Genomic DNA, 12,211 nt, shown 5'->3' on the forward strand with positions numbered 1-12,211 from the left:
CATTTAGTTCAGTAACTGTCATCCAGTACAAGACCTAGTGCTACGATGCTGACATGTTACTGGTCAATTCAAAATACATACGAAGTAAATTAAATATCTCGCTCGGACAATGTCTCAGGGAAACTATTTCTTTCGACGGTTTGTCATTCCGACAGGCCTGTTCTCGCGGCTGATTATCCAGAGCGGTAACTTCATCGGGTCCTCAGCTCCCCTGGAAGCGGCTCGAAGGAACGCCTTCAGACTGGGGGCTGCCCTGGGATTCGAGACGGATGACTCCCAGCAGCTGGTGGACTTCCTGCGCTCTGTCAACGCTACGGACCTGCTGGTGGACAGCTCACTCATACTGACAGACGAGGTTTGATGTATGATTTTGGCAGTCATAGCATCATCTAATGGTGCATTTTCGGAAAATCCACATTCACATAATGACTAAAGAGATTAATGTTCTGAAGTATATATAAAATATATGTTTAATTGGTATCACTCCAGCAGCAGAGCACAGTATCCTTATCATATGTATGCATGTGTCGGTTCCAGCAGCGTACTGCTGGATCGTCTGGAACAATTTCACTTAAATTTGTAACACATGTCATTGACTATCAATAAAAATACGCTGTTGGGGTAAAACTGCCGTCGCACCCTTATCGATGGCGTAGGATATCGAGGGGAAGATACGTAAAAGTAATCGTAAACGAACTAACGTGTGACCAATCTATCGTTTTCAATGGTGCTCATCTGACAGGTGGAATTTCTGTGACATTTCACTCCTAGGTGTTAGGCGGGAGTGGGGGAGGTTGGAATTTGGGATCTGATGAGTTGACGCAAGATAGTCTAAAACGGCGAATATCCGTGTCACATTCATAGTATTCATTATTGCCTGGCTGAGTGGTAACAGTTCTGTAGCCAACTGGCTCATGGCGGAGGTGTAGTGTCGGATCGGGATGGGGGTCACGTCTAAACCATAAATTTTGAGTGTGTGGAACAGTTTCAAAAAAAGTGGTACTCATATCGATCAGCTTCTGTCTGTATGTAAATCTGGGATAAGAAATGCAATGCATTCCTAAGTGTAGAAGTGGGTATGAGAAGTTGTTGATAGAGAGAATGAATATGAATGATAGGTGTTAGTGTCATATCCAAACGTTTTTGTGGTCATTCGTTCATTGGTGCCGTTCCCTACACATTTCACCTCTCCTGTGGAGGAGGAGGGCGTGAGAGTGGCTGGAGTGGCAGAATTAGAATTAGGGTGAAACAAACATAATCAACTAGCAGAATATACACTTTGGTGACAAAAGTCACGAGACACCTCCTAATATCGTGCCTGACGCCCTACTGCCCGGCGGGTGCAGCAGCTCGACGCGTTGTGGACTCAACAAGTCGTTGGAAGTCCCCTGCAGAAATACTGAGCCAATGTGCCTCTATAGCCGACCATAACTGCGGAAGTGCTACCGCTGCAGGATTTGTGCAGGAACTGATCTCTCGATTATGTCCCATAAATGTTCGTTGGGATTCATGGAAGGCGCTCTGGGTGACCAAATAATTCGCTGGAATTGTCCAAAATGTTCTTCAAACTAATCACGAACAACTGTTGACCAGTGGCATGTTTAGCAACATGAAGTGCATGAATGGCTACAAATGGTCTCCAAGCAGCCGCACATAATCATTTCCAGTCACTTGGACCAGAGGATCCATTCCATTTAATGTAAACACAGCCCACTCTATTATGGAGGAACCACCAGCTTGCACAATGCCTTGTTGACAACTTGGCGTGGTGGGGTCTTCTCCACCGCCACACTCGAACCCTAAGATCAGCTCTTACCGGCTGAAATCGGGTCTCATCTGACCAGGCCACGATTTTCCAATCGTCTGGAGTCCAACCGATATGGTCACGAGCCCAGGAGAGGCGCAGTGGCGGTAAAATGCACCCGCGTCGGGCGTCCGGTGCCATAGCCCACTAACGACAAATTTCGCCGCACTAACAGATACTTTCGTCGTACATCCCTCATTGATTTCTGCAGTTATTTCACGCAGTTTTGCTTGTCTGTTAGTATTGACAACTCTATGCAAACGCCGCTGCTCTCGGTTGGGTAAACGGAGGCTGCCGGCCACTGCCTTGTCAGTGGTGAGAGGTAAGGCCTGAAATGTGATATTCTCGGCACGCTATTGACACTGTGCATCTCGGAATATTGAATTCCCTAACGATTTCCGAAATGGAATGTAGCATGCTTCTAGCCTCAACTGCCATTCTGCGTTCAGAGTCTGCTAATTTCCGTCGTGAGACCATCATCAAGTCGGAAACCTTTTCACATGAATCACTTGAGTATAAATTGCACCGCCCTTTTATACCTTGTGTGCGTGATACTTCCGCAGTCTGTATATGTGCTATCCCTTGACTTCGTCACTTCATTGTGTGTAGTGAAAACGTACATATCATTCGACGACCTTCGCTTGCTGACACTTGGCGGTTCAGACCCTTATCTAACGTGTAAACTCACATTGGGCTGTTTGAGAGCTGAACAGGTGACACTACGGGGTTGACGACAGTATTTAGCGGCAGAGGGATAACACGTTCCCTCTCTGAAACTGAATATACATTTAGCATCACGATGCTCGTAGAGCGTAATAGGATGTGCAAGACGAGCAAATGGTCTGCCCATACATTTGATTTTATTTAAAATTAATTATAATAGTCTAGATCGTAAGGCACGTTTATTAAAAAGTGACCGGTTTCGATCATCACTTGAACACCTTCAAACCTACAATTGTAATGTAATACGGTACACAAAATAGAGGGATACATTACAATAAGTTAGAATTACCTATAAAATTACAAAGTAATGTTATACCAATATTGATGGTTTAATTTGTGAAAGATAAGGTATAATTTGGTTACATATCCAGTACTCAATTTCTGCCCAGTGGAATACGGTAGACGCCCAAAGCCATATATCCCTAATTCTTTTGAGCAGTGTACCAGTTTCTTGCATCCGTTGCTGTAGTCAAATGAAAATGGTATGTGATGTCATAATTAGAATGGTGAATGACTCTTCCCAGTTGAAGTGCGAAATTTAAAAGTGATCCGATCTTCAAACCAGTTTTGTATTCAAACGTCGTATTAATGGCCACGGTTCCTTATTAGAACTTTCTCTATTAAGTCTCCTCTACAACGGCTAGAAGCCTGTAATAGTAATCCTGTGTAAGTAGATCAACTCGTGGTAGCAAATATTTTGACAATGCAAGATTTTCATGAGACTGGCAATAAAGAGCCCGGTTACGGGCACCAGGATAGCTGGAAACAAGAAGAATATTTTTTATGGACTCACTTTTTGTTAATGCACTGTTTACAATGTGGAAGTAATAAATGTAACTATTCCGAGAACAAGTTTTTGGTTTCAGGAGAAGCTGCTGTACTCGTATGCTCTCTGGTCACCGCACATCGAAGCAGAACATGAGGGTGCTTTCATCTCAGAACCTCCAATCCAGCCGCTCATCGATGGCCGTTTCCTGCAAGTGCCCATTATGACAGGTGTCACTTCCGGTGAAATTGGTACGTATCTACAAATTATACACCAGAGGAGTGCACCATATCCCTAAAACGATGTAATAATATTAGTACAGACTTCTGGGATACACCTTAATCACCGATAAAATATTAATAGTTTCAGTGTAAACTACTGCGTGATTATAAATAAAGGTTAAGTAGGCCTACAAATGTAATCTCGCGTTGCTAAATGAATGAGTAAATGCAAGCTCGGTCCTATTTCGGTTATGGTAGTACATGGTACTGGTTGAGCCCACCAGCTGTTTTCTTGCGGCCTGACCCGTATGGTAGAGAGCGTCACCCGACGGTGGTGCTTAGTACTGATCAGAAATGAGCTCCGTATACTCGTTTGAAACTCGCTAGGGAGTGATATGACGTTATTCCGAACTCTATCTCAGTGTGCTCCAAGGCTCGAATAGCGAGTCGTCGCCGCTGCCCACTTTTCACTGGCGCCTGTTGTCGGGTACAAGTGGACTCAGATCGATGACCTCGCAGTTTGGTCTCTTCCCCCAAACAACCCAACCCACAAGTGGACTCGACTCGCTCAGAAACGAGAGCGAGTACACGAGTTCGCAAGTATAGCCGCGGACTCGTGGCATTGCCGCTACATACACAACTTTCTTGAAAGACATTTCCACCATTAGTTTGTAAATTATTATGAGTTACTTCACAGACTCATGATTTCGGCTTTATATTCATTTTCAAGAGCAAGTTTCAGTGTCCAAGCTGTCCAAATGACATAAGCAACCATTAGGGCTGACGATCATTATGTACCGATATAATGACTTATCAGTTATCAGCGAATACTGTTCTATACAGGGTGACTCACCTAATATGACCACTGGAAACACCTCCCAAACTACAACAAACACGGAATAACCAATTCCACAGACCGAAAGTGAGGAGAGGAGCTGGTGGAATTGGTTAATAGAAACCACTGAGAAATGCACGGAAGTATGATTTTGAATACATACTTATGTTTTTTTAAATGGAAAACTATTATATTTTTCCCTTTAAAAGAACATAAGTATGTGTTGAATATCATACTTCCGTGCCTTTCTCAGTGGTTTGTCTTAACCATTTACACCAGCCCTTCTTCTCTCTTTCGGTCTGCAGAATTGGTTATTCCGTGTTTGTTGTAGTTTGGTAGGTGTTTCCAGTGGTCATGTTAGGTGAGTCCCCCTGTGTATGTCTGTGTGAGAGTGAATATTTATTTATCTATTCCAGACATCAGTCCTCTAATGGAACACATTTGGAACTGTGTACACTGCATCAAGCAATTTTCGTCTTACACCCTGTACAGTCACACAAAACATAGCTTCGTTAGGCCATCTGATACCGAGAATCGGTCTTAACGACTTGTTAATCGTTTACTCATCTTCCATGGTTATAGTAAGTCACGACTATCCTTGAACTCCTACATGCTTCCGTAAAAGAGAAAAAGTCGAGCATGAAGCGACCGCAGCGTCACAGTTACCAGACACGTCATACTCGTGGAACTACAGTGGGAACAACTGAAGCGCGTTTGCACTCATGTAGCAGTCGTGCCTTGATTTGTAAAGTATGCCACACGAAACATTAGTCTAGGACTCTCTCCGTTTCTGATCCCAAGTGCTATCCCCATACCCCTACATACTGTATCCAATCACACCGCTGGCGGAGGAGGACGGGGCGGTCGGTCGGTACTGATGGACCCACCAAGGCTCGTGGATGGAGTCTCAATAAATAATCAGATTTGGAACACAGGAAATAAAACATCGGTGTATCAGTGATTGCAACTAAAAAACATTGTGATGCTGACTAAAAAATGCACTGATCTGTACAGAGCAACGGTTTACGTTAATTCTATTAATAATAGCCGCTAATGGAGTTGCAGATGACATGCTGTATGCTAAAGAAACGGCAACTAAACACAGGAATTATGCCGGGAAAACGTCAACAAACGTAGAAACCATGTTGTGACATAAAAGTAAATTAGGTGCTATAAGAGTATTCATATAATACAGGAGCTGGAACCAAACAGTACACGTATGATAACGTTTTGTAATGTTTCTAACAATGCTAATTTCAAATAAAGGAAAACCTACTGATGATTTCGATATTGTCACTGAAACTAGGTTCGGAAAGAACATAAAACAATAGTGTTTTGCAGCAAGGCGGACCCACAATCCCATATTGTTCTTTTTGCAGACATGGACCAAACGGAAGAGTCTCAAAATACAAATCACCTTTCGTTTTTTACAAAGCCTCCTCACCGACTGCTGCAGTGATAATGCGAGGGCTGTAATTCCCGATCATGCACAACAGCTGGCCATAACCAGGGTAGAAGTTTCTTAGTTGGCAGGAGTCAAGCCAGAAAATAGACTTGCAGTGTGTACTGGCAGCTGAAATTTGTACTGAGTATTTTTAGTGGCGCTAACTATGAGAACTAAAAAAATTACTGCCGATTTCGACATGAGAGTTGAGATCACTCCCTTGTCAGCTCGCCAGCTCGACGACTCAGGAGGGCTAGCCCGTCGCTCTTAACAGCCCGACTATGAGGCACGGGCAGTGTGTGCGGAAACCTGCACCGTGCACGAATCTAGTTTCGGTACTTACTGCTGTCTGTTTTTGTTCAGGTTTTGGGATACTTAACCAGCCCGATAAGATCAACACTCTCAACAACCAGTTTGTGGAGTCGGTGGGGCCCTGTCTGCACCTGTCAACAGTAGAGGAACAACAAGCTGCAGCAGCCAAAGTGAGGGAGTTCTACTTCGGCAACGACACTATCTCTGCAGATAATCCTGACGCTCTGGTGTATGTGAGTATTTGTTACGTCTACTAGCGTGCAGTGGGAGAACTAAAGAACTAATGATCACACGTGTCTGAAATTTTGCACTGTACCTTACATTGTCAATTGAGCATTATTTACGGGCGGCAAGCCATCACTATTATTTACTAGCAGTTAAGTTATTTTTAATGTTTTTCGTTTTTAACTTAAAAAATCTCATGGGAGATCAGGAAAGGATAGGTACTTTATTTTAATTTCTATAATAATGTGTCACATCACCACAAATTGCAGAGCAGCCACGTAGGTGTAGATGTAGATGTAGATTAGAAGGCTGAAAAACTGCAATAAATAATTCCTAGTATTTTAACACATCAGGAGAAAAATCAGGACAGAGAATTTGAAAACGTCAAATACCCATTGTGTGCGACTGTTACTTTATTTATCTTTCCACACGCTGTTCGAGAATGGAATAATAGTGAATTAGTGTGAAGGTGGTTCCATGAACCTCTACCATGCAATTAAGATATTTTTGATGTTTTGCGATTTTAATTTAAAATAAAATCTCACGGGAGATTAATTTCTCTAATAATGTGTCACATCACCACTATTTGCGGAACAGCCACATAGATGTAGATGTAGATTCAAAGGCTCCAAAACTGCAATACATCATCCTAGTATTTTAATAAATCAGGAGAAAAATCAGGATAGAAAATTTCAAAACGTCAGATACTCAGTGTGTGCAACTGTTACTTTATATATATATATATATATATATATATATATATATATATATATATATATTTTTTTTTTTTTGAAAAAATAAAACATTATGCATTTTCACACTCATACAAGAATCCATGTGCTACCACAAGAAAGAAAGCAGGAAGGCCGATTATGATTTAATGTGTCGTCGACGATGTGGTTGCGTAATAAGAAACCACTGACAGTTTAGAAAGAGTTTCGGGAGAATGTATGTCGTTGCAAACTTTACAAAACAAAATTCTTACCATAGTAATTTCGATAACCCGTGAAAGGGTACAGTACCGCCCGACATTGAAAATAGGTACAACATACTTCATTATTTTTGCCAGAACAACACATTTTTTTTGGTAAAATAACTCAATTTCAATTAATACAGCGAAGCCGGATACCAGTGTGGGAAAGAATGACAATTTATTTATTTAATTGATCACATGTGCACTCCCACAAAGTAAATCCCTACATCCAGTTTGGTGAGATCGGTGAAATGAATGAATGTATGGTCGTCTGCTAACCGCAGATAGTGAATGTGAATATATGATCATCTTTGAGACGATCCTTTGGCCACCTTTGGTGGGACCAAAGAGATGAAATTTACCTGAGCTTTGAGCGCCTGAAATGTGGCTGACCAATACGGTAGCAAGGTGCTCCCCCACTTCAGCAGAGGTGCGAGAGGACCTGAAGAACGGCCATGTTTCAGCACTCTGCCGCTGGATCTTGTGTTGTTAAGACCTGTCTTAGGTGTGCTCCGTAAAGACAAAAGAGTGGAGACATGGTATGCATGTGGAATAATAATTTCTCTATTTCAGGAACTTTTGTGGGGAGAATTAAATGTCAGGCAGGTAATATTAATGGGATCGTAGTAATCTTCGAAAGTGACCAACGGTCACAATGAATCCACATGTAACAATAAGTTGAAATACTTCCGTGTGCTTAAGTTAAGCTGAATTACTAGCGTGTGTACAATAAGTTGAAATATTTAAGAAATAGCTTGTGTACCATAAGTTGAAATATTTAAGAAATGGCGTGTGCTGGACTTGAAATTAGAGACGAGTACTTCCACGTGATGAGTACTGTGTGAGTCTCAATCTGTGTATGAGACAAAGGATAAAGAGAAGTACTCGTCCATGGTATCAGTTGAGGACTCGCGTGTGTAATGAATATGTTCTTAATATTACTTTGCGTGATATGATTCCGTGTGACGCTAGATTCAAACTCTGAGAGAGAAGCAAGGTGAGTCGGCCGTCTATCCAGCAACGCCACTTGGCTTGCATTGCGCAGGAAGACGTGCATATATCTCCAGAGTTCATAGTAGAAAAGTAGAATTACAAAGTGGGGCAGTGTCGTGTGAAACTGGGATAAATACTAATTGAAGTGGGAAAGCTGAAAGTGATAGTGTTTTGACTATTTATTGTATTGTATTCCATGTTGTAGTGTGGTGTATGTCATGTAATTTGGGTATGTGTGGTTTGCATGGGAGAGTAGCAAGGTAGTTTCAAAAGATTAGTGGGTTATGCTTGTTCCTTCTGTACCGCTCGATCTGGAGGAAAGTTTCGTGATGATGATTGTGAGAGTCGAAGTGTGAGATATAATAAAAGATCCACCCTCCTATCCAGAAAGTGCACTGTAGCGTTAAATAATTACGAGACCATAAGGTAGAGAATCACCAATGTAAAGCCATGCCCACTAGGTTATAGAATTTATCGGAATAAATAAGTTAGTGAAAAGATAAAGATTGGTGGACTTTTCCTTCGAATTGTATGTTGTCATGGTGTCCCGAATTTATAATGTGTGCGCCATTCATATTCAGTGCGGTGGCCACGTGTTGATAAAAGCCGTTAAATAAAAGACAAAAAGAAAATGTGGTATTGCCAGTGCCTAGTGAACAGTCAGAGTTCTGTAAATTACTGATAGTCAGATATGCGTTTCCGTTGCGTATTATTCATACAGGAGGATAATTTGTAACTTAATTGTGAGTACGAGAGTTCATGTTACTCGATAAATAAGAATGAATCTACTCGCTTGGCAGACCACTCATCTTGCAGGCCTGACTGTTTGATACCACAGTATGAGCAAGGCATGTGGGTGCCTCTCACCCGAATCACCTTTAAGCGTGAACTTGGGGTGAAGGAAATATTGACCTGAAAAATGACGAGATCTACGTTACTTGACAAGAAAGGTGAAGCACGCAGAAACCACGGCAGGATCTCAGTGGAACTTCGAACGCGAACATACAGTTAGCCGGTGTGTAAATGATCAGAGTTGAAATTCTCTGTAATAGGTGGAACGACCACCAGAGTGCCGTAATGTTGTTAATGTTTCATTTTGTTTGTATTTCTGGTAACAAGGGGCGTGAATAGTGTCAGATGTTGGATTATAGTTGTCAGGAACACGAAGAAGCTGCATATTCATGTGAGACAGCGTTATCAGTACCTGACGGAGTTTGAAAGGGATCTCATTGTGGGTCTCAACTTGGCCGGCTGGTCGAATCACGCAACATTCAAATTTTTGGGGGGGTCATTCGAGTGCGACAGTGGCCATATATTGGAATGTTTGGGAATGTGAAGGTAGGTTTACTCGTCGATAAGATTCCGGTAGACCACCACAAAGAAGCCTCGCAATTTTGTACGCCAAGCACATCATAACCCCTTTACATCTTCGTTTGCTTTCCGAAGAAAGTAATGCACTCCCTGCAAGATTCTGTCTCATCTCACACCATTGGTTGCAGACTAGCAACAGCCGGACTAAGGAATTACCATCCAGCGCGTAGGCTCCTGTCAGCACCACAACACAAAGAGCTGCGTAAGGAGTTGCAACAGCGTGACTAGAAAAAATGGACTGCTGATGAATGGCGTCGTATTTTGTTCAGCGGAGACTCGTCGGCGAATATGGCGCTGACCTGGTGAAAGGTTCTATCCTTCCCATGTTCTAGAGAGACACGGAGTCATGCTGTGGGAACCCATCGGCTCTGACATCAGAGCACGACTGGTTGTGATAGAAAAAGCTCTCACGGCACACCGATACGTCATGGACATCCTGAATCCTCATGATTTATCTCTCATGCGACAGCATCGCAATGCCATTTTTCAACAGGACAATGCTCGTCCACACACGGCAAGTAACTTTATGTACTGTCTGAAAGATGTTGAGGAACTCCCGTGGTTAGCAAGAACCTCAGATCTGCTCTTTCCACATCCCAGAAACTCCTCTCCAAGGGATCCATGGATAACGATAAACGTAATGTAAAAATGTAATAGAACTTTTATGGGACCACCTCGGACGTAAACTCAGACCCAGTGTCAGTATCAAGTATATCAAGAAGCAGTTACAACAGTTGTGGGCAGGTTTTATGGCACTCTCCTTAACAGAATCAGAGCATCACCCACATCAAAGGAGGTGTAGCGTCATAGTCATAAGTGGGCTAATGCTGCCAAGTTCTTTCTGATTCTGATCCGATTTTCTAATCTCTAAAACATCGCGTACCTCCTCAAACCATGAATTTTGTTGTCGTTTCCTCCTCTCCTTCAGGGCGCTTCACTTTTTTGTCAGGCAGTGTATATATTTTAAAGAATTTCGATGGTTCTGAATCTGCGACTGTCTGCCACATTCGTGTGTTATATAAGACAATACAAGATGAATATATATATTACAAATATATAGCGCCTAGCGATGTATCGCTAAGGATTTTAGAGGACGTAAAAAGCCGTTCAAAATTTCAATCTTTATGAGTGTCATAATGGCATAGATGTTCGCATATTTTTATATCAACGTCTTCAAAATTTTAGGACTGGTCGTACTGGACATGCCGACACTATGTTCTGCTCTTAACACTTGGATCTCGGACCTGAACCTGAGGATTTCTGTTGATAGAATTATGTGAAACATCCGTATGTGCCTGTTTTACCGAAAATCTCGTAATTGCAGAACTCAAAATGTGCGTTGCTAATGCGCTCATGTCGGTGATTCCACGTATACTACAGAATCTATGGCATGAAATGGATTACCGGTTAGATGTTGTCTCATATAAAACATATACTAAGCATGAAAAAGTAATTTTGAACTTTCTTTTACATTCTCTGTAAATATTATTCATATATCGCTATGCACTGAACATTTACAGGCGTTTGTAATTGCTATATTAAAGCTGAGTAGGTTTTCTTCTTCAAATAACGACCAGTACTCATTACTCACTTAAAAAAAGCAAAAATCGGTTCATCTGTGGAGCGATATTGTTTTATTCACGGTATTTTTCCATCCTTCAGATTTTATTGAACACAGCAGTGCTTCTATGTTCTCTCTGACAGAGTATTCTTGTCGTATTCTGAATGGTACTTTGTGCTCATAGAGTCTAACGGTCGCACAATGCAATTCTGTCGCCATTACAACTTTTGTAAGAGCTGTCTTACTAGACAACTACCCATCGAATGCAAATAAGTTCCATACTTTCATTTGATACATCTGAAGCTAAATGTAGTCTTAAGAGAACTTCACAATTATTGCAAATAAAGTGCAAAGTTTCCCTTACTCATCTCAGTGTCCCTGTGATACAAATAACTAGTTACTTTTCTTTTCTTGAGACTGTTCAGCCTCGACAAGGGAAGTTTCGAGCCTACTGACGCTCTCGTAAGGAAAGTGACTGAAATCACCGACTTGCCAGTGTTCTATTATGAGTTTGATTACCGCGGTGAACATGTGAATGCCACAGAATGGGGTAAGTACAAAGAACTTCAAGGTAACGTGTTTACATGTAGACCATAGGCGGATAATTGACGAAAATTAAGTTTAAGTGTACTACTAAATTTGCAGATTTCTTTACCACAAGATGTAGTTTGAAAAAAATCATCTACAGTCAAGATCTCCTATTATCTAGCCGTTGTCCCACCCTTTTTTGTCTAATTTTGCGCTTTCTTAACGTACTAGGTCCTCGATGAGGTTCTCAGTCACTTAATCTCTTCGTAATCAACAACTTTGTCTACAATACTAACCAACATTGTCACTAATTCAGTCTCACCAATCTCAGAAGTAAATAATTTCATTCTAGACAACTTCACAGATTCCAATACAGCAAATCGTCTTGTATGGGTCGTAATGTATCGCACATTGCTTCAACTGCAAATAGAATTTTCATTTACGAGAATAAACAC

The 12,211-nt window shown here is 41.7% G+C and overlaps 1 protein-coding gene across 1 annotated transcript in view; it reads left to right on the plus strand.

Annotated features, from left to right (window-relative positions):
* The window catches only part of LOC126252033 (juvenile hormone esterase-like), a 61,326-nt gene that overhangs the window by 24,905 nt on the left and 24,210 nt on the right, over nucleotides 1–12,211 (plus strand). The window contains exons 5-8 of the mRNA XM_049952818.1: nucleotides 156–355; nucleotides 3,394–3,544; nucleotides 6,157–6,338; nucleotides 11,649–11,778. Coding sequence (XP_049808775.1) covers nucleotides 156–355; nucleotides 3,394–3,544; nucleotides 6,157–6,338; nucleotides 11,649–11,778 — 663 coding nt within the window. The remainder of the gene's footprint in view (nucleotides 1–155; nucleotides 356–3,393; nucleotides 3,545–6,156; nucleotides 6,339–11,648; nucleotides 11,779–12,211) is intronic.

Source organism: Schistocerca nitens, chromosome 4 (assembly GCF_023898315.1).
Source record: "Schistocerca nitens isolate TAMUIC-IGC-003100 chromosome 4, iqSchNite1.1, whole genome shotgun sequence".
NCBI lineage: Eukaryota > Metazoa > Arthropoda > Insecta > Orthoptera > Acrididae > Schistocerca > Schistocerca nitens.